This window comes from Mytilus trossulus, chromosome 5 (genome assembly GCF_036588685.1).
Source record: "Mytilus trossulus isolate FHL-02 chromosome 5, PNRI_Mtr1.1.1.hap1, whole genome shotgun sequence".
Taxonomy (NCBI): Eukaryota; Metazoa; Mollusca; class Bivalvia; order Mytilida; family Mytilidae; genus Mytilus; species Mytilus trossulus.
The window spans coordinates 13,102,345-13,127,539 of NC_086377.1; the positions used below are offsets into that span (position 1 = coordinate 13,102,345).

Below are 25,195 nucleotides of genomic sequence, written 5' to 3' on the forward strand. Positions count from 1 at the left end.
ACTTTTGATAACGTTACTTATTTTATAAAGAAGAACCTTATTTTTACGTTCCATTTTTTAAAAGATAACAGAATGAAAATGTTTAGATGGAAATTACTGCATAATATTACAGCAATTAATTCTAATTTGCACCGCTGGAAAATATCTGATAATCCAAATTGTGAGATTTGTTCCAAATGTGATAACTATAATCATTTTTTCTTTGAATGTAAATGGGTAAAAAATTATTGGTCAATAATTTATGACATATTTATGTATTTCAGTATAGACCAACATGTCTTTTGTCTTAAAAATCTTGTGCTTGGATATAAAATTGAAGATATTGAATATAATTCTCTTAATCATGTCATAACAATGATTTGTTTTGTGATTTATAAATGTTTTTATTTATCAGAAAAGATAACTAAATTTGTGAACATGTTGTCAGTTCTAAAAAATGAGATTGAAACACAAATGTTATATCATCCAGAAAGTCTATTTTTGAAAAAATTTCAGAGGAAAATGTCCAAACTTTGATTATATCTATTTTTAGGAGAATTAGATCTAATATAAATACTTCAGTCAGTATTTTTAAAAATAACAAAGAATCAATCAATCAATAATTTACAAATCAATCAAGATCAGGGGTCAATAGCTCCTTCTTTGATCTCTTCAATATTTATATTTCATTATTACTTACCAGAAATAATCGATTATTATAAGTTTAGAAATTTACACATTTGATAAGTCACTTGATGACTGCAATAAATTACTCACCACTTTATGAAATTATTCGTCTAGCCATGAGGTCGACCATGCTTGATCATCCTTGATCATTCTACTTTCGGTTAAACTAGTTTTATATAATCAAAACAAATGACGGACAAAAATCCGTCTTTTGGGTTTTTTATTATTATAATTTATTTCTTATATGATTGTTTATATATATAAGATCACTGAATAATATGTATGTATTGTGTGCTCGTATGAATGCAACTAACAAAAGATATAAATATAAAGTACATATTTTGCTAATCAAATCCCCTGGTTTTATTAGCAATTAACAACACAGGGAGGAACCTTAGCGTCATTGTTGTAGCGCTAAGGGACATTGTTCACAACCAGGAATGAAATAAAATATTTAAAGTTGAAAAAAAAAAAAAAAAAAAAAAAAAAAAAAAAAAAAAAATTGAATGAAAACAACACGAAAATTGATTATATGGGGGGGGGGGGGGGTTGTTTGTTCGTTTGTTTGTTTGTTTCGGTATGGGGTCTATATTATTGTGTTACCGGAGAAGTTTCATGTTTAGTTTGGAAAGTTTTTATTTTATTTTAGGTACAGCGCGCGCGCCAGATTGAGGAGACACCACGTGACGCGGGTTTATATTAACAAAAACTTAGTCTTTTTATTTCTTTTTAGGTGGGGACGTTAAACAGACAACATCTATAGAGATGGAATGTACACAATGTAATTTCTTTTGTCATTGTAGGAAATTGACATTTTGTTCACAGTTCACCAGCAGTGCATGATTTGGATTTAATTGATCCGGTGTAACTTTAAAACACGTTTAAGGATTATTTTCTTAAAATGTACATTTTTCAGCACAAGTTTTGTAACAGATAAGTTTTTCAATCCAGAAGCGGACATTTTTATTGTAGGATTTCACTGAGATTTACGGACCTAGCAAGCGATTTTTACGGCATTGCCATTTTTTTTCTCTAGGAAAAGCTTTGAGAGATATCTCCACCAAGTTTTTTTATAAATTTTTAGTACATGTATGCCCTGCTGACTGCAAATTTTGAGGTCGATTGTACTTGTAGTTTCAGAGTACATGTGGATTTTTTTTCAGAAGTGACGCAAGAACAATATTAAATTTCAATGTTTCATGAAACATGATTGATTGATTGATTGATTGATTGATTGATTGATTGATTGATTGATTGATTGATTGATTGATTGATTGATTAGTTGGTTGGTTGGTTGGTTGGTTGGTTGGTTAAACGGTTAAACACGTTGGATAGGGTCAATTGAAACAGCGAAAAAGAAACAAAGATCTTGGACCCTATATTAAGCACATGAGACTGAAACATGATTGATTGATCATGATCATGATTGATTGATTGATTGATTGATTGATTGATTGATTAATTAATTGATTGATTAGTTGGTTGGTTGGTTGGTTGGTTGGTTAAACGGTTAAACACGTTGGATAGGGTCAATTGAAACAGCGGAAAAGAAACAAAGATCTTGGACCCTATATTAAACACATGAGACTGAAACATGATTGATTGATCATGATCATGATCATGATTGATTGATTGATTGATTGATTGATTGATTGATTGATTGATTGATTAATTGATTGATTAGTTGGTTGGTTGGTTGGTTGGTTGGTTGGTTGGTTAAACACGTTGGATAGGGTCAATTGAAACAGCGAAAAAGAAACAAAGAAGATCTTGAACCCTATGATAAACACATGAGACGGAAACATGATTGATTGATTGATTGATTGGGAAACATGATTGATTGATTGATTGATTGATCATGATCATGATTATTATTGGTTGATTAATCATGATCATGATTGATTGGTTGGTTGGTTGGTTGGTTGGCAAACACACATAAAACTCTTCAAGTAGTGCCCCAAATCACATATGTACATGACCTTGACCTTTGACCTTGTAACCTTTGTCAAGGTCATTGCTTCACAATGTCATTTCAAAAGACCCTATGGGTCAAGGTCATTTGGTTTAAGAGTTTTGTCTTATAATGGCTTTATATAAACCATCAATGGGGATTATGTCCCTTACACAATGGTAAAACCAATACAATCGAAATGTAACAAAGTTGCCCCTTGAGGTACCAAACATTTTTCACTATGTAAATTTTCTGTATCTATAACCATTCCAAAGTTATAGGGAAATCAAAGACCAATACAAATCTAAAATACGACCTTGACCTTTGACCTTGACCTTATCTTAATTTGTTTGGACCAAGGATCTCAAATCAAAATACCCTAGGTCTCTATCACTTATGGTTTTCCAGTTTAAAATACATTTCAAAATTTCAAAAACAAAAGGGGAAATAACTCTCATATGGAATCTCCATACGGCTTCGGTCAAAATAAAACAGAACATCCTGAGAATGTAACGCGCCATTTGGAAAAATAAATTTGTCAGTTTCTTATACGGTTGTGAAGATTAAGCGATAACAAGAAAAACAGTGTTCGGGGAGATAACTCTTATATGGGAAAGTGTTCGGTTAAGCAGGGTTAGTCTCAAAAGCGCATAAACTGTTCGATATCATATTTCATTTATCTAAGCGACATCTTGCGAAACAAAAAATCAGCGAAGGAAAAAAAAGTTGGCGGAAGAAAAAAAATAATAATAATAATAATAATCAGAACAAAAACAATAGGTCTTTCATCCGAAAGGTGAAAGACCTAATAAAAGCTTTTTTCGTGGTTTAATTTGTTTAAAAAATATGTCACGGTTTTATTTATGGTAATCTGATTATTCCATTGTGTTAATGATATAAACGGAACAGCTGGCTGATTACAAAAGGATCATGTGATTGCATTTTGCATTTTAAACTTGTTTATTCTTCTTTTCACTCCTGACAAATATCTAAATTTTAAGCTTAATTAGTTCATTCAGTGTGATACACAAGCCAATGTTGAAAGCGCAATTTACTTATTTAAAAAAAAAAATACAAAATCATTGTGCATACTTACAGGTAGTACGTATCAGGAGGTAAGTCTGGAAAATGTAGTAAAGATTTGGATAAACAGTTTACGTCAGACCCTAGTGCTTTACTAGCACATGAACAAACCGAAGGACACGATCCTTTTACTAAATCACTACTTATTACAACAAAAATTATCAACAAGCCAATTTCCATTTTGTTTCAGATGATGTTACATCGCTGAAAATAAATAATTATAGTTTACAAAATATAAATATCACTCACTTTGCTAGACCTCAACTACAATCACACATTGAAATTTTACTGAACAAAACCTAGATCAGAAGTGACACGCTTTTTTTTTTACCATTTATTTGTGATTTTTTCACAAATTTAGCAAGCTCAATGTTGAATATTGTCTCAGTTGGATTTTTTATATACCAAAACTGCTTAGAAACTATACGAGACTAAAATCGTTCGTTACTCTCTTTGTCTTGTCCTTCCCTATCTTTTTTTAGAATGATACCTTCATTGAACATGTTCAAAAGGAAACATTTTTTATTTTCTGTTTTAGTAAGAAAAGGACATTACAGTGCCACTAATTTTTTTTATATTAAAAAACGCTTGAAAAGAAAACAGTTGGCCTATCATTAATTTTGTAAATGATGTTTAATATATAACAGTGTATACTTCACTTGTCAAAGTATGACGCACATATATATGTGTTCATCAAACTCCTTTAAAACACATTACATCAAGAACAACACATTACATCAAGACAGAGAAATCATTAGTTTTATAAGTACATGTACCTTTCAACAACTTACAGTATATGCAATCACCAAACAATAATAAATATCAACACAAATCAAATATCTGAATGAAAATATAGAACTTCAAGGTATATAAAAAGGATAATTCAACACAATCTGACAGTGTTATCGGCTCTAGAAACACCTTTGTTATTCCTGACTTGCTACATGCATTTAATAGGGTAGGTTTTTTTTTATTTCTAATTAGCTTAAACTTCTTATGGACAGCTGTTTATATGTCTGTTGTCTTCACAAATTTTGATGGGCAAACCAAAAAAACAAAACTATAAACTTGAATTAAAAATGCAAACAAACATACTAATCGTTCGCAAAAATTTGCAAATACAGACATACATTAATAGTAAACAATTAAGACCTTTAATTTCCTGAAGAATGATAATGCAAATGAAACAATAAATAAACATAAGTCACTATTTTGCAGAATAATTGGAATAATAAGGATCAGCGATGTACATACGGTAACATTAAGTTCTAACTTTTTATAGGCAAAATGATTGAAAACAAGTATAACATGTTTTCATGATGGTTTGATCATACCTAAAAAACTATCTACTGAATTACTTGACCCCCTCTTGGCTTAAGACCAAGCAGTTCACATGGCTTCTTCAACCAATTTCTTTAAAATCTAGTCTGTACTAATTTATAAAACAATCGAGTAAATGAACATACATTACATAACTAGTATTTCATTTGAAGTTCCAAGTCAAGATTCATTTACAACTAATTGATATAGACAGATGTATATAATAGTATAACGTACAATATATTCCCAACAACAAAATGTTCTTACCTGTTTTATGTCATTGTGGTTAATTCGCAGTTGCGTTTATCATGTTTATTTTTTGACGTATCCTTTTTATACTATAAATGTCCTGTTACCATTGATATGTACAATTGTCAGTACCCAGTGGTTTTATAATAAATGTTTTACGACAAACACGTCAATGTTGAATACCTTTCTATTTTGCATGTCCTTGCACGAATTTGTTCATTGATTACCATCAATTTTTAAAGGTAAACATATTTTTTTATTTGGTTTTATATTATATTAATTTTTTGAATTCGTTGATCCTATTTTAATGATTTAAATTCACAGGTAGTTTTGTTCGGTAGTCTCAAACATCCCTCTCAAACGAAAATTGTACTGTAATAGAGTTTTATCCTGATTGACAATTTCTATTCAAATACCATCAATCCTTAAAACACAATTATTTTGCAATAGACATTTTTCAAATTTATCGTTGATACTTCTATACATATGTTTAAATTGGAGATATTATATAAGCGATTGCTTCTACCCTGACATTAAATAAATATAAGAATTACTTATTCATTTTAAAGTTGTGATAATTCTGCTGACACAAAAGTGACTCTATGAAAGCTGTACGGGCGCACAACACATATCTAGTGTCATAACATGTAAAAGTTATGTACTTAAGTCTACTAAAAGTATTTTGTTGATTAAGTAAAATAAAATAGTAACAGCTATCTGGTTTTCTTTTCATTTACTCAATTGGACAAGTAGTTCCTTTCGAAATATAGCATGCATCCGGCAATTCCTTTTACATATTTAGATTCAATCGTTTCCAGATGATGATTGATAGCAAAAATATTGTCGCAAGAACTCACTAATATAGGTGTATGTTCACGTGTTTGCGACGTAAATGTCCGATAAAATATACCAATAAAAAGTTAATTAATAAGCACTATGTTCAATTTGCATTTCTTACTTTATGGTGTGCCCTTGACATAACGCATTGGTACAATTTCCACTGCTATCAAATACATGGTTCAAAATAATATATGCCGCTTTAACATTGGCAATTAAATAATTTTATGTATAATCATACAGGAGAAGTTGATTATGCTAGCTAGTACTGACTTAGGTGTAATGTGGTACAACTTGACTAAAATTAATTAAATTTGTTTAATTTCTTGATATTTTGACGAAATATTGACTTTGACCTTATGAAAAAAAATATAAAAAATCCAAAAACTTGAACCAGTCACTTTCTCGGAAAAAAATATTAGATATATAGCAATTTGACACACACTTATCTTGATCATTGAGAAGCTATTTTTTCCTTTACACTACAATGTGATTAAAACGTGTAGCTGCTTTATCTCCTTGCATTATTAGGTACCACCTTAATGAGAGAGGTGAAAAGCTTATAATACGTTAACTTAATATGTATAAAATTTCAATATTATCAGGCAATTGTGGCCTAAAAAATGTTACTATTACCTTTATGTCATTTTTGATAAAATACCTTACATGTTTAGGCTATCATGCATATTATGTTGTTCCTTGTTTGTTGATGATTATTAATTGTATTGCATCGAATTTTAGACCAACATAAATGAACCGGCTGAAAGGGTACGAGGCTAATATAATTTATAAACATATATGAAAATAATGATAAATTGTTCGAGATCAGGACAAAATAATATTTAAGATGATGATTTTTAACAGTAACTACAAATGTAGTATCAAAAATATAAAAATACTACGACCAGTTATCGTTTAATCTATAAAAGTAAAAAAGTAATCAAACATATGCGTTTAGACATTTATAAATGTCATTCCGAGTTGTTTGACCGTATGGACTATCCGTTTCGTAGAAGATGGCGGATATTTTCTAAGTGTAGTTATTATAATTCCAGCCCCTTTCTCTCGAATGTGACCAACTGCATAAAACTTATTACCAGGGTTGCACTAATAATGAAAACAATAAATGCTTCCAAACCAAAGCACCTGAGATCAAACACAAAAATAATGAATTTGATGATTTACGTACCGGTGAGATAACGGATGTTTTGAATGTTATATGCTATTTATAAAAAAATAGTATAATAGACCCCTGACATAAATAAAGATTGTATATTTTATAATGCTATCCGATTGCATCCGGTTGATTAAATGCAATTAAATATACAAACGACAACGTCATCTTATCTACAGTATATATACCGGATGTTTTCAACGTTGTATCGTGTTCTTACTGTGTGCAATTTAGTAGAAATAGTATAGTAAGACTCCTGCCATAAATATTGATCACACCGATAAGGTTATATGATCTCCTAAATCAAAAAGAAATTCACAAATTACGTATCTGATTATTTTTGTTTTGTAATCAGCGATCCACAAATTTTCGTATACCACGAAACGTCATTTTTTCTCTATCCACGAAAATTGATACCCACGAAAATAAATGAATCCACAGTAACAGTTTCCTAGCAGCTATCATTTTTTCAATACATCATAAAAGACTGCATTTTAAATGTGAATGGTGTTTGTGAAAAATAATTATATACATTTAGTCCATCATCTAGTTTTCAAAAGCGCTCTAGTTAAGGAGTTTGTTTTACACCTCAGAGAACCGCGATTTTGACAAATAGAGAAGCCTGCCGAGACAAAAAAATCGAGAAAGTCAAACCAATTGAGACGTTGGAATAACAAAGAAACGAACAGGTACATATTTGACATAGCTGTCAGTTACTTCAACTACTCACAATTCTTACTCAATGTTTTTATTGTTGTTGCTGTGATGTACATGTACTCGCCCCTATCCACTCTGTGTTTTTGTTTCATGTAGGTCTATTTGAATCCATCTGATGAGTTAAGAATTGTTCAACTGATTTGTATAGTTTTTTCCTATGTTGTACTGTTACACCACTGTTCAATATTCGCTTACATGATTAACCAAGGAAAAAAAATATGTATGTACGTATCGGCTCAAAGTCAGCAGCCTATAATTAATTGGTTTGTTTGATAATGTGTTACATATTTGCTTTTCGTTCATTTTATTTAACATAAATCAGGCCTTTAATTGTCTCGTTTTAATTATTTAATAGTTGGAAACATGTGACACTGCATTGCCTCAGTGTTGAAGAACGCACGGTTACTTTGACTTCTGAGATTTTAAATGTGTCTTAAGTATCAAACAGAGATTGTCCTAGTATAAAGAGTGATACACTGTATAAATCAATATCAACCATATCCAGCTAATCCCAAAGCACTATTAAAAGAAGGGGTATTACCTATTTCAGTTATCATGTTTTGGGCGTTTTTATTTATGTAATGCATTATATGTATTGGTTTCACGATGAAAGCTGTACTGTTACAATTAGCAAAGTTATTAAATCATATACCTGAAAATGGGAGTCCAATTATCTATGACTTGACATTAAAAGTGTCACTGCTTTTGACATAATTTATCAATATGTTTCACAACGAGTACGTTCCATATCATGTGTGTGTTCATCATTCGATAATGTATTGTTTGGATATCATGAATGTTGATATCTCATTTAGGTTAGGAATTAGGAATATTATTTGGCATTACAAATGAACAACTCACTCTAATTTTATTGTTTACTACACAGTGTTGGAAAAAATAGCCAGTATTAGTTATACGGAATAACGAGCAATTCTTAATTCTGTATGGCTTTCTTGTGATTGATTATCAGCCTATAAATAAAATAAAACATTGGTTAATATGTGATGTCTGCACACACATGAACTATCATCAACATTGTTTCCGAATGAGATAAGACAACTCACGTTAGCAATTCATAGGGAACTTATTGCAAAACAAACACACACACACAGTTGTGAATAAAGCTACAAAATGAAAAATTATGTTTTTTTATATATATTTATCTAACTTTCATTTTAAAAAGAACAAAGGTAATTAGTCATCAACATATTGACGAAGCATTATCATTGCGATTTGTAAATGCAATTTCATTGAACATTACATTATTTGAACAATAATGGCAACAGTAGTATACCGCTGTTCAAAACTCATAAATCCATGGACAAAAAACTAAATCGGGGTAACAAAACAAACAAGCTTGTGCTAACATATACATATATAGTTACAACTTGCAACAACACAAAATTAATTCACGTTTCCACGTTTAGCGCATGGAAGTCTTTAATTTGTTAAATGACATATCATACATATTTTCATTCAGCATGAATACTTTATATTTAGCAGAAACAAATATTTGTAAACATGCAAACAAAAAATTAGTATCCGAGGAATTAAGTTATTTTCGTTTTAATTGTTACAATTTAATACAGTAAATCTGGCAAAACGGAAGTTATTATATTACCGTGTATACGAAACAAAAACAAATCTCATTATAACGGTTATATTCTAATTCGCCAGCTCAAACGAATATGAATTAATAAATAAACAAAACAACAAATAATATAAATTGTAGCAGTAATATGCATTACATTCAATGTGATTCTGAAACTAAAGTCCTTCACTATAAATTCATGTAGACACCAATTCAATCATACAATAGCACATTTATATACAGTCTTTAATGATCAAATTTCTTAAACTCTTTCACATCAACTAATTAAATCGAGCAAAGTAGACACTTTATAAAAATTGTCCAAAATCTTTCATCAGATGACCCTGAAATTACAGACCCAAAATCGGCCCCTACCGATTACCTAACTTCTTTGATAAATAGACAGCCACGAATGACGTTTTTATCTCCATTCATGAATATTTAATACATTTTAGTTATTTCTTAACAAAAAAATCATAAAGGAGTAGGTTAAGTAAGACCCCTTTTTGGCCCCAAAATATAGCAGTTTTACAATAGTTATCAAAAGTACCAAGATTATAATTTTATACGCCAGACGCGCGTTTCGTCTACATAAGACTCATCAGTGACGCTCAAATCAAAATAAATAAAAAGCCAAAACAAATACAAAATTGAGGAGCATTGAGGACCAAAAATTCCAAAAAGTTGTGCCAAATACGGCTAAGGTAATCTACTCCTGGGGTAAGAAAATCCTTAGTTTTTCGAAAAATTCAAAGTTTTGTAAACAGAAAATTTATAAAAATGACCATATTTTTTTGGAAAGTTGAATGCTTCTGCTACACAAATTTGGGTTGTTTTTGACAATACAATGCACATATGTCGGGTACTAACATTATTAAGTCATGCTTAATTACTAAAATGTTCACGATTTTAGCATTTTAGATAATTTTTTGACGGTTTCCGTCTTAAATGAAAGTGGCCACATTCGTGTTCATTCATAATATTGAAATATAAGTTGTATTTGATGATAATACATAACATATATAAAAGTTGAGGATGAACACGGATGCAGCCACTTTCATTTTTGACAAAAAAAACATCTGAAAAGTGACGATTTTTTGCATTTTTGATAGATTTTTCATATTTAAGCTTGAATCGGAGCGTTTTTAAAGACTGACTCAGTTAAAATCTTTCACATAAACTAATTGAATCAATTGAAATAGACATTTAAGTGTTTAAAAAGTGTCCAAAATATTTCGTTAGACATGTTAGATGAACCTGAATTTGAGGCCAAAATCGACCGTTACCGGACCGGACCTACTCCTTTATAGAATACAGCACAGAATGTATTACTACATACCTTGTATATGTAAGATTGGAAATTTGTTTTGTATGCATTAGCTGAATAATAAATGCATTTGGTTTATTTATTGTTTTCAGACTTCTTTTCCGGTTGGTGTATCGCTCATTACAGATGCCAAAAACAGGCATGTTTGGTTGGTTGAGGGATATACTCTGGCATTGTCGTAGAGAGTACAAGGAACCAAATTTTTAAATATCAACAAAATGGAAGAGTAAAAATACATAAACGTAGACAATCATGATAATCCAGACATTTTGTTGGTAGTAGAACACATTTAAGCCATGACAACAGTGTAAGACTCTAATCAAAAACAACAATCATGTTGTGACAGTTTTGTGAACTAAAATTTCATGTGTACTATATTGTTTTTACATAAATTTTGTATTTTGTATATTCCATTGTATAAATCTGAGCTATATATTCATTATTAAATGTATGATTGTTCTCTAAATATAAATCATACAACATTTGAACTATGCAATATGTTTGATGGGGAAATTTACCAAAATAGTTCTGCCAACATATTGAGCATGCCATGTTTAAAAGCAAGAAATAAATCCGCCATTTAAAACCTTTATATATTGGTTTTCCGTATGGAATAAACATGCAACTAATGTGAATGTGGCGTTGCATTATCATTTTGAGAAGATAACTTGCATGCACTAATTTGATTTGCTGGGCAAATCATTGCCTACATTGTTGTAACCAAATTTGTAGAGTTAAATTGTCACCGGGTTATAATTCAATGCAAGATGCATTTTTTTTAAGATGGCCGAAATGATATCTTTCCCTTCCGCATATCTGTTGTTTACTTATAGGCCTACACATTGAATACCTGTTTACTATAAGATAACAACCAATCACTCATCTTCACGTAGAAAACAAAGTTAATTGGTTCACTATATGTCCTCCTTAAAGATACTGTTATGTTAGGGAAAGTTGAAAAAAATGACAAGTTTGAAATCGATCTTGCATAAACATACATGTATTCAAAGATATTTAAAAGAAATAATTTGAGAAAATAAAATAGAAATTATCAATTTAGGTTATCATAACATTAAGTGTGTTTCTGGTTGTTTCTTTATATTCAAGTAAATATAATAACAAATTAGTTTCGGTTTGTTAATTTTTCAAATTCTTAAACACAAATCTAAACGGATTACACAGTGTCAAACTACAATGATGGGATTGATTACACTACAGTTGATTTGAATGCAGTCACAAGACGATGATGTGTGTGCTTCGTTGTTAAATATTTCTGTTTTCTTCTAATTGAGGTTGTGACACAGTGATGACTGCTATACCCCAATTTCGACAACTTTACTTATTACAAATAAATGTCTGTTTTGTTCACGCATCGATTTAGATATAATGGAATTTGAAACAACTATCATACAAGTGAGAATTTTAGCGCTATACTACCATGTTCGATTCACCATTTTCTACATTTGAAAATGTCTGTATTACGTCAGTTATAGGACAGTTGTTGTCCATTCGTTAAATTTGTTTTATGACTTGGTTTTGCCATTCAATTATGGACTTTCCGTTTTGAATTTTCCTCGGAGTTCAGAATTTCTGTGATTTTACTATTTATTATCAAGTGTGTCAAGCTTAGTAATGGAAACCAATCTGCAAACTTATATTTCATTCCGTTAGTTAAACCTAAACTATAGCGTTTCTGTAGTGCTGTGTCCATGCGTAATTTCTTTTAGATATGACTTATTACGATAGACAGTGAACCTACCAATATTAATCTTTGAAGTTTTTATTTTCAAGGTTTATTTGAAAGTTATATACGTTCTTCATTGTTTGTTTTTCAATCAAAGCGTGTATTGTTCTTAAAATTATTACCGAATTGTTGTAGTAGTTTCCATGTTGTCTAACTTAACCTTTATTAGAAAGTAATAGGAGTACATTGTATCCTATCCAGCCAAATTAGTGGAAGATAATTAGAGCAGTTTATCGCATGGTTATAAGCAGTAGGTACGTTTGTGCATGTCTTATGATAGACGAAAGACCTAGTGCCGTCACAAATGCACGGACTTAAAGTACTGAAGATACATCAGTATTGGTATCGGGCAAGTATAAGAACTGAAGCACCGACGTATTAGCGGATATCTTAGGGAAACAACATTACACCTCTATTGGTATCAATCGAGTACCATTTCAAACGAACTGACTTATAAGATGATACCATCTACAACTTAAATTATACACCATAATACATGGCATCTGTATCAAACCAGTGCTAATACACACGCACCGACTAATAAGCGTTTAATATCTTGCTGAACTAGCAGTTCACTTATTATCGTAAAGTATTTACAAAACTGACGTTTTACATACACAAACACAGATTTAAAAAAAAAGTATTTGGTCTTTACAATACATCTATTGGGTGTTGGATGTGTATTGATTGATTATTTAGTCTTAGACGCATATTTTCTCTACATAAGTTGTTAGAAGCTTTGAACTAGCTGCGAGTACTCTCGGATCTGTACTTACAAGATGTAGTAATTTTTTGTTGTTGGAATATAAAAGTACCCGGCCACGTCCACTATGTGTAATATTTGTGTTTGTATCCATCTGATGAGTTCAGCTTTTTTTCAACTGATTTGTATAGCGCATTTTAATGTTGTATTCTACACCACTATCCCGTGTTAGAGGAGTGTTTGGATTCCACAATGTATGTAAGTATGTGCTTGTCAAAAGTCAGGAGCATTTTATTCAGTGGTTGTTGTTTGTGTGTTACATATTATTTTTTTCGTTCATTTCTTATACATAAATTATGCCGTTAGTTTTCTCGTTTTTAATTGGACTAATTTTGTTATTTCGGGGTCTTTTAAAGCGGATTACGTGGTATGGACTTTACTCATTATTTAAGGCCACACAGTGACCTATAGTTGTTAATTTCTGAGTCAGTTGGTCTCCTGTGGAAAGTTGTCTCATTGACAATTATACCGCACATTTTTTTGTATATATACGCAACAAAATTATTTGATGTGAAACAAGCATGTAACAACCACGTGACAAAACTGTTTTGTTCTTTGATGAATCAACTTATTTGAATATAAACGATAACTAAGATTTCCAGTTAACAACATACAGACGGAGTATTATCATTGACATTTGTAAATTCAATTTAAGTAGTACACCAGTTCAACAAGCCTGACCTTTATTTTAAGTTACATTTGGTTACAAAAAAAAGGAATTCACGTTTATAATAAGCACATAAAACTAATCATTTTTAAATTACATAACCATCATATTAAAACTTAGCATTTGTTAAAATTGTATCAAATAAAAGAAAGCACAACCCATTTTCTCATCATTGTCAGTTTAGATTGCAAACTATTGATGAATTTAAGTTATCCGATTGTGTTACAGGTTTCTGTAACTATCTAGCTATAAAAGGAGATTCAATTAATCTTTTGATAAGAAAGAAAGTGTCTGTTTTCTAATCATTTGATGTGTTTAACTTTTTATTTTGTAATTTGTTAAAGGACCTTTTGTTTTAATTTTTCTTTTGAGTTCAGTATCGTTCTTATTTTACTTTTTTAATAATTGAGAACATGGATGGTGCTGAACATCTTATCGTTTCCTGTGCGATAAAACGACTGTACAAGATAATAGTGCATAACATAACGTACAGTATCTGAACATTCGTTCAATTGAACTACTTGTATTGTACAAATTCGACCATTCCTCCTCAATCATAACCAATTAATTGTCATCATAACAGCTGTTTTGTCTCGTTATCAGCGATATATGAAATGAAAATATAATAAAAAAATTCAATTAGATTATAATTACAATTTCCGAGAGAAGATCCAATTAGAATAATGCATGGTTCACATTCCATGACCAACTTATTGATTTTATTCCGTTACACATTTCTTAATAAGAATCAATAACAAGAAAGAAAACATTTGCAAGATAATTACATGATATATCATTTGAAGCAGTGACTAAAATGTAACCTAAACGCTTTTTCTAAAACAAAAAGATTATTATACAAGTAACAACGACCAAATACATTACCATACATTGAAAATATGGAACTTCAAAACGGTCGAATTTGTTGTAACCTATTGCTTTTAGATTAACCTTTTTTTGTTTAACTGTGCATTTAACTTAAAACACCAAATGTCATCAACATAATATTGATGCAAGACAAGATATTCATTCGAATACAAGAATGACTACGGTAATTTGTGTTTTTTGTGAACATTAAATGGATTTAATCCTGATTACCACCGTTTTATAAGACATTTTACATCAGAAGACGTAGGCTTAAATTTCCAATAATGACGGCAATATCATTTAAAATATTTGCATATATATAATCATATAAAATTGTAACATAGTATAAAAACATGAAAAGCCGGTACTGTAAGTTATTTTGTAAAAAACAACATAAAAAAGTATGATATAAAATATAGATTTTAGCATGTACATACAACAGTATGGTTTATAATTTATTAAGCATATATATACATATAACAGTATGATTTATGATATAGAATTAAGCATGTGCATACACATAGAAAGATACACATACAGATGTACATGTATGTGGATCATTCAATACCAGTTTTTACATTATAACGAGAGAGGATACATTTATACAACCCATACTATAATGTTAGTTTACAAAAACTACAAACTAAATTGACTTTTTTCTTCTTTATTACTGCTTACTTTAGTAAAATTTAGAGACTTTTGATTACTGTAGATGACACACTTAGAACTCTTTGACGCCGAGGTCAGTAAGTATTTAAATATGATAAATACTATTTATGTTTCGAACCTAATTAAATGTTTTAGAGTCAAAATGAGCAAACTGCTGACTACATCCATTCAAAATAACTTATATGTACATATTTGTTATACAATAACACCATATTTACCTTGACATACTTCACCGGTCCAAGGTTCAGTACAGTTACAAGTTACACTTCCGCTACCTGTCATAACACACTCCCCGTCATTCAAACACTGGCAATTATCAGCTAAAATTTCAGATAACTTAGAATAATTGTTCATACGTATTTAAAGCAAAAATAAGAACTAGTAAGGAATACGACTGTTGTTTTCCATACCTTTAATGTGTTAGGGCTGCTGATTTTGATATTTGATAAGGGACTTTTCGATTCAAAAATTGTGTTTCTTTACTTCCCATTTAGATGACTTTTTCTAACTTATCTAGATTTATTTCTTTAACAATTTTACAATTGAATACAGTGTTCAATAACAATGTGATATACTTATCCGAATTGATTATCTACCATCGGTTCATTCGTTTATCAATTGCATGATTACATTATGTGGAATATCGTTTTTATTGGATGAGGTACCTTGTTCAAAGGTGAGATTCAGTTGGTTAATGGCAATCTAGAGACCCATCTTATCTTAAGAGAGGAGAAGTAGCTTCTAATTCGGTCATATTTAGCCCTCCTTGTTTGTAATTTGCTACCAATGTTTATCTTTTAACTTTATATTTCTTACCATCCAATTTGAAACCAAAGATTTACTTTTCTAGTTTAAGTATTTTTATTTAAAAGTGTAACGTTTGGTAAAAAGTACATTGGGATATAATGAGGGTTGTACATGTTTTATCTATTTAAACATGTTAAAAGTTTCTTTTTTTCGATGATGTAATCAGCTTTCAACTCTTTTCATATCTAGTATCACAATATTTTGTGTCGTTGTTTTCTTTTTATATTTAATGCGTTTCCCTCAGTTTTAGTTTGTTACCCCGATTTAGTTTTTTGTCAATGGTTTTACGAGTTTTTAACAGCGGTAAACTACTGTTGCCTTTATTCAATGCAATGTTTCACAATCTTTCTTATTGATGCCAAAATATTTACCTATCACTTTTAAGGGTTTATCAGTGAAATTAATTTCATCTTCATTATCTCTACAATGTTTGAGTTTACCAATCCAAATTCGTTCTGTTTTATCTTTTTTTAGTTGTTATCCGGAAAAAGGTTCCAAAAGTTTCAATTATATTTAATGCTGTTCGCATTTCTCCTTTGATTTAATAAATAGAGATTATATCATCAGCATCTTGCGTGTTTTTTTACTTATTTATAATTCTATATATTATGAATTTGTTTGCCTAAGTTGGTTTGCCATTTTTTCTACTGACATTACGGAAAGAAGAGGTGAGCATGTACATCCCTGTCAAATATCTCTAATGGGTCTAAAACGTGCAGATTTTCACAAGTTATTGAATATAAAATCATTCATATTTGTATACAAGGTTCTTATCCAATTTTTGAAGGGGTTATTATTATTATTGGATGTAATATTCTTGCTTAGGAGGGTTTTCGTTCGTTCTGTACTCGGAAGGGATTTACATTTATCGATTATGAAAATAATTAAAGCTCATCAGAAAAACAGTATGTCTCAAGTCCTGAATATAAATAGCTATATTATGAAATTTATCGAAGCCACGACTTCAATTTTGTTATTAACTTTTTCGATTAAATAACTCCAATCAAGCTTGATACATGTTTAATGGTATGTAGCGGTACCTCCGTTTACAGTGAAGATACATGACCGATTTAAGTTGCTGTGTTAACTGAGTAATCCACATACTTTTAATTGATTGAGAGGTGACAATGGAGTACAATGTTATTTTTAGGAACTCTACATTTTAATAGTCAACTGTATGTATAATTGACATTACTTACGATTACATTTTTCCAGCTCACTTGATCCAAGTGAAGTAATAAATGTCCCGTTGCTACATGTAGCTTCTACATTGATAGATTTTCTTTCATTTAACCACGACCAAAAGGGATACACACCACAGTCACAGTTGATAGGATTTGAGGTGAGATTCCTAAACAAATAAACTATGAATGTTTTACATATGTTTTGTACAACAAAAAATGTGTTTGCTTTATTTGAAATTTTCAAAACAGCACTTCACTTCTTGAATGGTCGACAAAGCTACATTGCAACTCGATAAGTTACTTTGTTTTGAATTGACACAATTAAAATACGGATATATATGATGAATACTGTGGATTCATTATTATTTGTTGTATACCAATTTTCGTGGTTTTCGTGGGTACAGGTAAACCACAAATTCAAATGTTCCACGCATATCATATTTGCAATAGGCTTGTATACAGAGATTGGCAAAACCACGAAATCAAATATCCACGAATATGCAAGTTTTCACCAATCCACGAAAATTGATACCCACGAATATAAATGAATCCACAGTATACTGTGTCATTTATATGAATTGACGGATTTCACTGTCGAGTTTGTATTTACGTGTGTACTGACATCTTAAAAACATGTTCCGTCCGCCGTTTAGTTCAAAAGGTTTTCGGTCAAGGCGTATTCCGGTTTTTTATACTGTGTCCTTTTATTTTGCGATTTTTGTATGTCAAAAACCGACGTCATATGTTTTCGAATGAAGTAAAAACTGGATCAGTACACGGTCATAAAATGTTTATAAAATCCGGATATAAGTATTTTATAAAGCCATGGTTCTGGTGAATCATACAAAAATATTATTAAAAATCTTCTCAGTACTTAAACTTACTAGTACATAGATTTTGGTTGATGTTTCCTGTGCTAAAATTGTAACATCGTGATTATGTAACTGGATTTCTTCTTTTAAGGCCCTTATGTTGTCAGTTTATTTTTAACTTACGACTTTGAATATTCCCTCTGATATCGCCGACCTTATTTTTAAACGAAGCATATGTGCCTCAAAAGCATTACTTTTTTACGATCTGATTAGTTTCTAGCAACAGTTAAAAATATATTGCCGGGATAAGTCGTGCTTTTCTTTAATCTCAAGTATGCATTAGATATGAGTTTTCCTTCGAATAATAAAGGCAAAGCTAGATATGAAACCAGGTTCAATCATTCATTTTCTACGTGAGACAATGCATGTACCAATTCAGAAATATGAAAGTTGCTATCAATTCGTGTAATGTGTTTGAGCTTTTGATTTAGCCATTTCATTAGTATCTTTCCGTTTTGAATGTTTCTCGGTGTTTAGTACTTTTGGAATTTTACATAGTTTATAAACCTTCTTTTTTTTAAATATTTTTTTTCCAAATCCTTATGTGTACTTACATAAAATAAAGTGACGGAGTATCAACAAAGGCATATCGTTCTATTGTTGTTATTTGATTGTCGTTAATGTTTCTGTCAAATAGATTAAGAAAGACATTTTCAAAAAACGAACATAATTAATATTAAAACGTAATATGTTTATAGAATACCATTTGTAAGGCTTCAAAGATTTCAATAACTCAGTAATATGACATTGACGGTTTTAACAGTTTTAGAGATTCCCTGATAATCTTTGAAATGGGTTAGCTACTTTTATTATGATTCATAGATTTTATTTCAACAATACAGTTGACATGGCTTTTAAACCGCATTATGGATATTGCATGCATTTCCAACTCAATTTATACTAGTCGTATAGTATATCTAACGCCCAGGCAATAAATGTGCAAGCGGGATATTAGTCGCTAATTGGATCATTCGCTCAGAGGCATGAATCTGCGGATGTTGTGGGGTTTATTATATTTTCGTTGTATAAACACTTTTTGTATTCGAATATTTTAAACTCGAGAATCACTTAAATACATTTGTTATCAAAATTGGCATCTGGTGCAGAAACATTGGTATGTTATTCATTGAAATGTCACAACTATCTCTGTTATTATGAAATACTATTCGTTTCGGTAAGTTACATTGTCTACGTGATAATAGCCGTTTTTCAGATTCTGACGGATATATAAAACAACCAGCGACAATAATAAATATATGTTCAGTAGAAAAGTGTGTTTTAAAGCTTACTTACATTTTAAAATGAACCTCTTGTAGACCACGAATAATATTTAATTGATATGATAAAACATATTTGTTTTTCGTTCATTTTTTATACAAAAAAGGTCGTTAGCTTTCTCGTTTGAATTGTTTTACATTGTCATATTAGGGCCTTTTATAGCTGACTATGCTGTATGACCTTTGCTCATTGTTAAAGGCCGTACGGAGACCTTAAGTTATTAATGTCTTTGTTATGTGGGTCTCTTGCGGATATTTGTTTCATTGGGAATCATATCACATCTTTTTTTTTATATACAGTTATACTTACATGTGTTGCAGTCTTGGGAGATCCACAAAAGCAAACTGTTTTATTATAGATATATTATTCTTATCAAGTGTCCTAAAAGAAGATAACAAAACATGACTATTGCAGTATGTTTTAGATCCAACAATAATGAGCACTATTCAGTGAATGCTGCGTTATCCTGAAGATATTTATATTAAAAAGTAAACGAAACAATGCTAAATGAAAACCAATGAGCGTATACCTTTTATTTTAAAATAGTAGTATTGCAACAATGGCACAATATATATTTTAGTTAAAAACAGACCCACTGAACTCATTAAACAATGGTGTTGTATATATTGTAAACGAGCGAAGTATTTTTACGCTGTATGTCGATACACTTATTTTAGTTTATGCAAATAACAAATAAAACGGAAACCAAACGCCGCTTCCTCAACCTGTGTATGAATTGTATGCTTTGCTTATACGATACGGCATGCTCAACGTGTACACATGTATGCTAACTTAGTATGTGTACACAGTAAGAAGAAAAGATATGTCGTGCAAATGCAATTTTGAAGCAAAAAGAAAAGTGTTATTCGACCAATCAAAACTAATATCTTTATCATTAAAATAACACACAAAACAGAAAAATATAAAGGCATAGAACACTTACACAATTGTTAAATTTGTCATGTTGATGAAAGTATTGCTCTCTATGGTCGATATCATGTTGTTGTGCATATATCTGAAACAGAAATCTTGTTGTATCACATTTTTCATATATAAAAGGCTATTGCTTAAACAATTGAATTTGTTTTAATTGCATATTATACGTGTCTATATATTAAACAACAAGGAGAAGTTGCATGATTGTTATCAGACGACCATGCCCCAAAATCCGAATGCAGTAGATGTAAGGCAACCATACGGCTTTTGACAATAAGCAAACATTGAACATTTTGCCGGATATTCAATACCTGACATAAATGATGTAACATTGAGAATGGAAGTGAGGAAAGTATCAAAGAGACAACAACACGACCATAGAGCAGACAACAGCAAGAGGTCACCAACAGGTCTTCAATGTAGCGAGAAACTCCCGAACTCGGAGGCGTCCTTCAGCTGGCTCCTAACCAAATATATACACCAGCCCAGTGATAATAAACGCCATACTAAACTCCAAATTGTACACAAGAAACTAAATTTCAAAATAACACAAGACTAACAAAGGCCAGAGGCTCCTGACATGGAACAGGCGCAAACAAGCGTCGGGGTTAAACATGTTTATGAGATCTCAACCCTTCCCCTATACCTCTAGCCAATGTCGAAAAGTAAACACATAACAATACCCACATTAAAATTCAGTTCAAGAGAAATCCGAGTCTGATGTCAGACGATATAACCAAAGAAAATAAACAAAATGACAATAATACATAAATAACAACAGACTACTAGCAGTTAACTGACATGCCAGCTCCAGACTTCAATTAAACTGATTGGAAGATTGTGTCTTCATCATATGAATATCAGGCACAATCCTTTTCCCGTGTACTAATTCAACATGACAAAAATACTAGTCTAACAAAAAACGTGTGTATTTATAATTTAATTTCGATATAGATATATTCTTCAGTTTAGTAGTTTGTCATACACTATATATCAACAAACCACTGAACTGGTCATAACTTATTGAACAAACCTGATGATTACTGACTGACGAAATGCTTAATCGATTCTTCGATAATATTTAGATTGTTCTGCAGTGTTTTACAAACCATTCGAATGCGACAAAAATATGGATCAACATTAATCACCAATATATCAATTAAGATTAGAGAACAGCTCGACATAAATCGGTCTACAGTTATAGTTTGTCTATTGATATAAAAATTACAATTTCGAGTAGACAATAACTTATGGAAATGCAACAATACCGTAGTTGAATACAGTAAGTAGATTATTCCCCCATAAAAGAATAGAAATAACAACAGGAACACGAGCTGAGTTTTGTAACACGAGTCCTAAAATGTTGAAGTATTTGTTGCTTATATCAGAAGAATTTATCTGTTCAAAACAGTTTAACTGCATAATGAATAAAGCATATTTTTAACTTAAATTAGTTTGTGAGTGGTGACATATACTAGTTTCTCAACTCTTTAGTCTACATAAGAACAATTAATGCATATACATACATGTATATCATGTGTGTATTTCATGTGTGCATTTAGACTTACAATCATAGTTTCGTATTACCAATGTTGTAATAATGTTTATGGATGAAAACTGAAGCATAGATATTGTTTACTTACAACTTGCTCGTATCTTTGGGTACAGTTGGGATATATTTCAATCTTCTTCCGTAGCAGAACAGATTTAAACCTTCAATTAAGTTTTTACAAGAACAGCCGTTAGGACAAGAAGCGTCAATTGAAATACCATTTAAGAGGAAGACTACGGCAAGGCAATCAATCTTCATTCTTTTGCTGAAAAGTTTTCATTACTGAAAAGAAAATGATGAATACGTGAAATGATTTTGACTTTTAAAACCACGACTACCATTAAATTGATATTATTCATTAAAAACCAAAAACACGGTAAAAATAAATGTAAGTTTCTTGTAACTATTGTATAGGGCACACACTTCTTTAACCCTTCTTAAAATTTTAGAACTTTAACACCGTATGGTAATGCATTTAATTAACATACAACATCTGTCAAAATGTATAAAACACTAAAACAAATAAAACATATAAAAATATAGAAATGTTAAAGTAATGTGAAAAATAAATAAAATGTAAAAACGTCACAAGAGGTTGACTTTGGAAACTTTTAAAATTGTACAACACAAATTAGTACCATATCGTCTATGTACAGTATCAGTTGAATAATGAATGCATATGATGGTACATATATATTCAATCTCTAAAATAAACAGTCGCGGACAGTGTCATTTAAAATTTAAAAAAGGGGGAAAACCACCAAAAACGACCAAATTCAATTAGAAACCGTACATCTATACAACACAACATTAAACTTAAAATCAGCGATAAAAACTACAGTAAAATAAACGATTCAAAAATGTAAGTACTAAAATGATGATAACGCTTTATCGGTATGTATGCATCCATTAACATGTAACGTCCACATTCTAATCTGACAAAGTCGAGTACACTTGTACATTCTGCAGGATTTTAAGACGTCCCACTTTGGTAATCGTTTTAATGGCGGTCGGAAGAAGACCTGTAGTGATACTACTTCTAATCCACAGTCACTTTACGACATAAACCAAAGGCATGAATGAGCAACTTAAAACAATTGTAACAACTAAATAACACAATTTCCAATGTCTCCACATTATTCATATGGGATCTGTTAAAAGGAAATAACTATTTGTTCTTCTCCCATCCAAACTTTTTTGAATTATCTTAGAAAGCACAACACTTAAGAGGAATTTGCTATTTATGTTTCTTTAAATGTTCGATACAAGACTGTTATAAGACTTTAATCAAATCCGGAAAAAACTGTGAGAGAAATTTCAATGCAAATGCCTATATATTTTATATTTTAAGGAGCAAACAAAAGCACAATAAGCTGAGTCTGATGTCCAGTGCAGGTGACTGATGGAGCTATTATATTTAGGTTGCTTATTCGTACATCTAACTGATAGCATATCCGTAATGAAAAAAAAATATTTGACTTGTAAATAGCATGTATATGCTTATATGACAACTGCAAACCAGTAAGTGTTTTCGTTCAATTGACTAACCACAGCTGAATTATAATCAATAGTACAGATTGTTTCATCGATAAAGTAATGAACTATGTTTGTCTATATATCTAATACTTTCAGACTCTTCCCAGATATTCCTAATATGGCCTATACTATCTCCGTTTTGTCAAGATTTGAAAAATTAATGATAAAATGAAATCTTTTCAATCCAATTCCCATACCCCTTCTACTCGGATATAAGTTCTTACAACCTTATCGCTCGCAAATTTCCTTGTTACTTATGCAGCCATTATTTTACTAAAACAACATGCAAAAAACTTGGTTTTAATAGTTATCAAAGGTACCAGGATTATAATTTAATACGCCAGACGTGCGTTTCGTCTACATAAGACTAACCAGTGACGCTCAGATCAAAACAGTTTTAAAAAAAACGCACCACAATTAATTGATTTTTCGAATTCCATGATTTATAGAATACATGTATATATGTTTGTATTAAGAAGTTTGCACACTTTTTAATTGTTCGAATAATTTTAGAAAAAAAATGACATTCATCCTTTTAAGGCATTATACCGGTTTGAAGCTTTCATTTATAGAGGAATAGTCATTTACTAATTGATTTATTGGGGAATGGCACACTAAACATGACAAAACACACACACACGATCAATCATAAAAGTCAGTTGCACTATTTCATTTATGACTTTGTGCAATCATTTGTTTACTCATTACAAAATGTTTTAAATGCTGACACGATTTAAAAAAGAGTCTTGCATTCTTTCGTCATGTCATTAAAATTTTGCCAGGCTAATCAAACTGATAACATGTATATATATATATAATATAACTGACCTCAATAAAAACAGAAAATGCAATCCTTGTATATTACAGTTAGTACAAAACTAGTCAAGTTTGTCAGAGGAATGTTCTTATATACAACGAATGAAACATGAAATCGGTGAAGCAACAAAATGACCGGGTTGATTTCCTGTATTCCCGAACAAAAATTTGATAAACATTTACCTTATAGTTTGTCAATTTCTGATTAGATACATAATATGATTTGAATATGGAAAAACCTAAAGATTGTTAGGTAATTATTTGACCAAAATATCTTTTGTCAAAAATTGTATAACCAAAGACTAATTGCTTAAATGATACTGTAGAAATTAAATTTGATTTTATCATTACCTTATACATACTTTTCTATTTTTTTTTCTAAAAATCGACATGAAATGAAAAAAAAAAAAGGTGGCTATAATCTTCGTTTTTTGTTACATACATTGCATATACTGTCATTCTTCTGTTTTCATTTGATCAATAATCATCCATCTGCTAACATCAATTGATGGTTTAGTTTTATCGTTACAAATTGACTTATACAATTTATTTGTTGAAAAGCTTGAACCTTACAATACTTTTTATAGAACTT

At 30.6% G+C, this 25,195-nt stretch overlaps 1 protein-coding gene across 1 annotated transcript; it reads right to left on the reverse strand.

Annotated features, from left to right (window-relative positions):
* Positions 1-14,169: 14,169 nt before the first annotated feature.
* LOC134719424 (protein slit-like) lies at positions 14,170-24,684 on the reverse strand. The gene is made up of 7 exons (XM_063582424.1): positions 24,616-24,684; positions 22,343-22,533; positions 20,707-20,778; positions 20,073-20,144; positions 19,040-19,111; positions 17,629-17,780; positions 14,170-15,942 (listed from the first exon to the last, which is right to left on the reverse strand). The coding sequence occupies exons 2-7, from the start codon at positions 22,507-22,509 to the stop codon at positions 15,818-15,820; spliced, it is 660 nt and encodes a 219-aa protein (XP_063438494.1). The 5' UTR covers positions 22,510-22,533; positions 24,616-24,684; the 3' UTR covers positions 14,170-15,817.
* Positions 24,685-25,195: the final 511 nt, after the last annotated feature.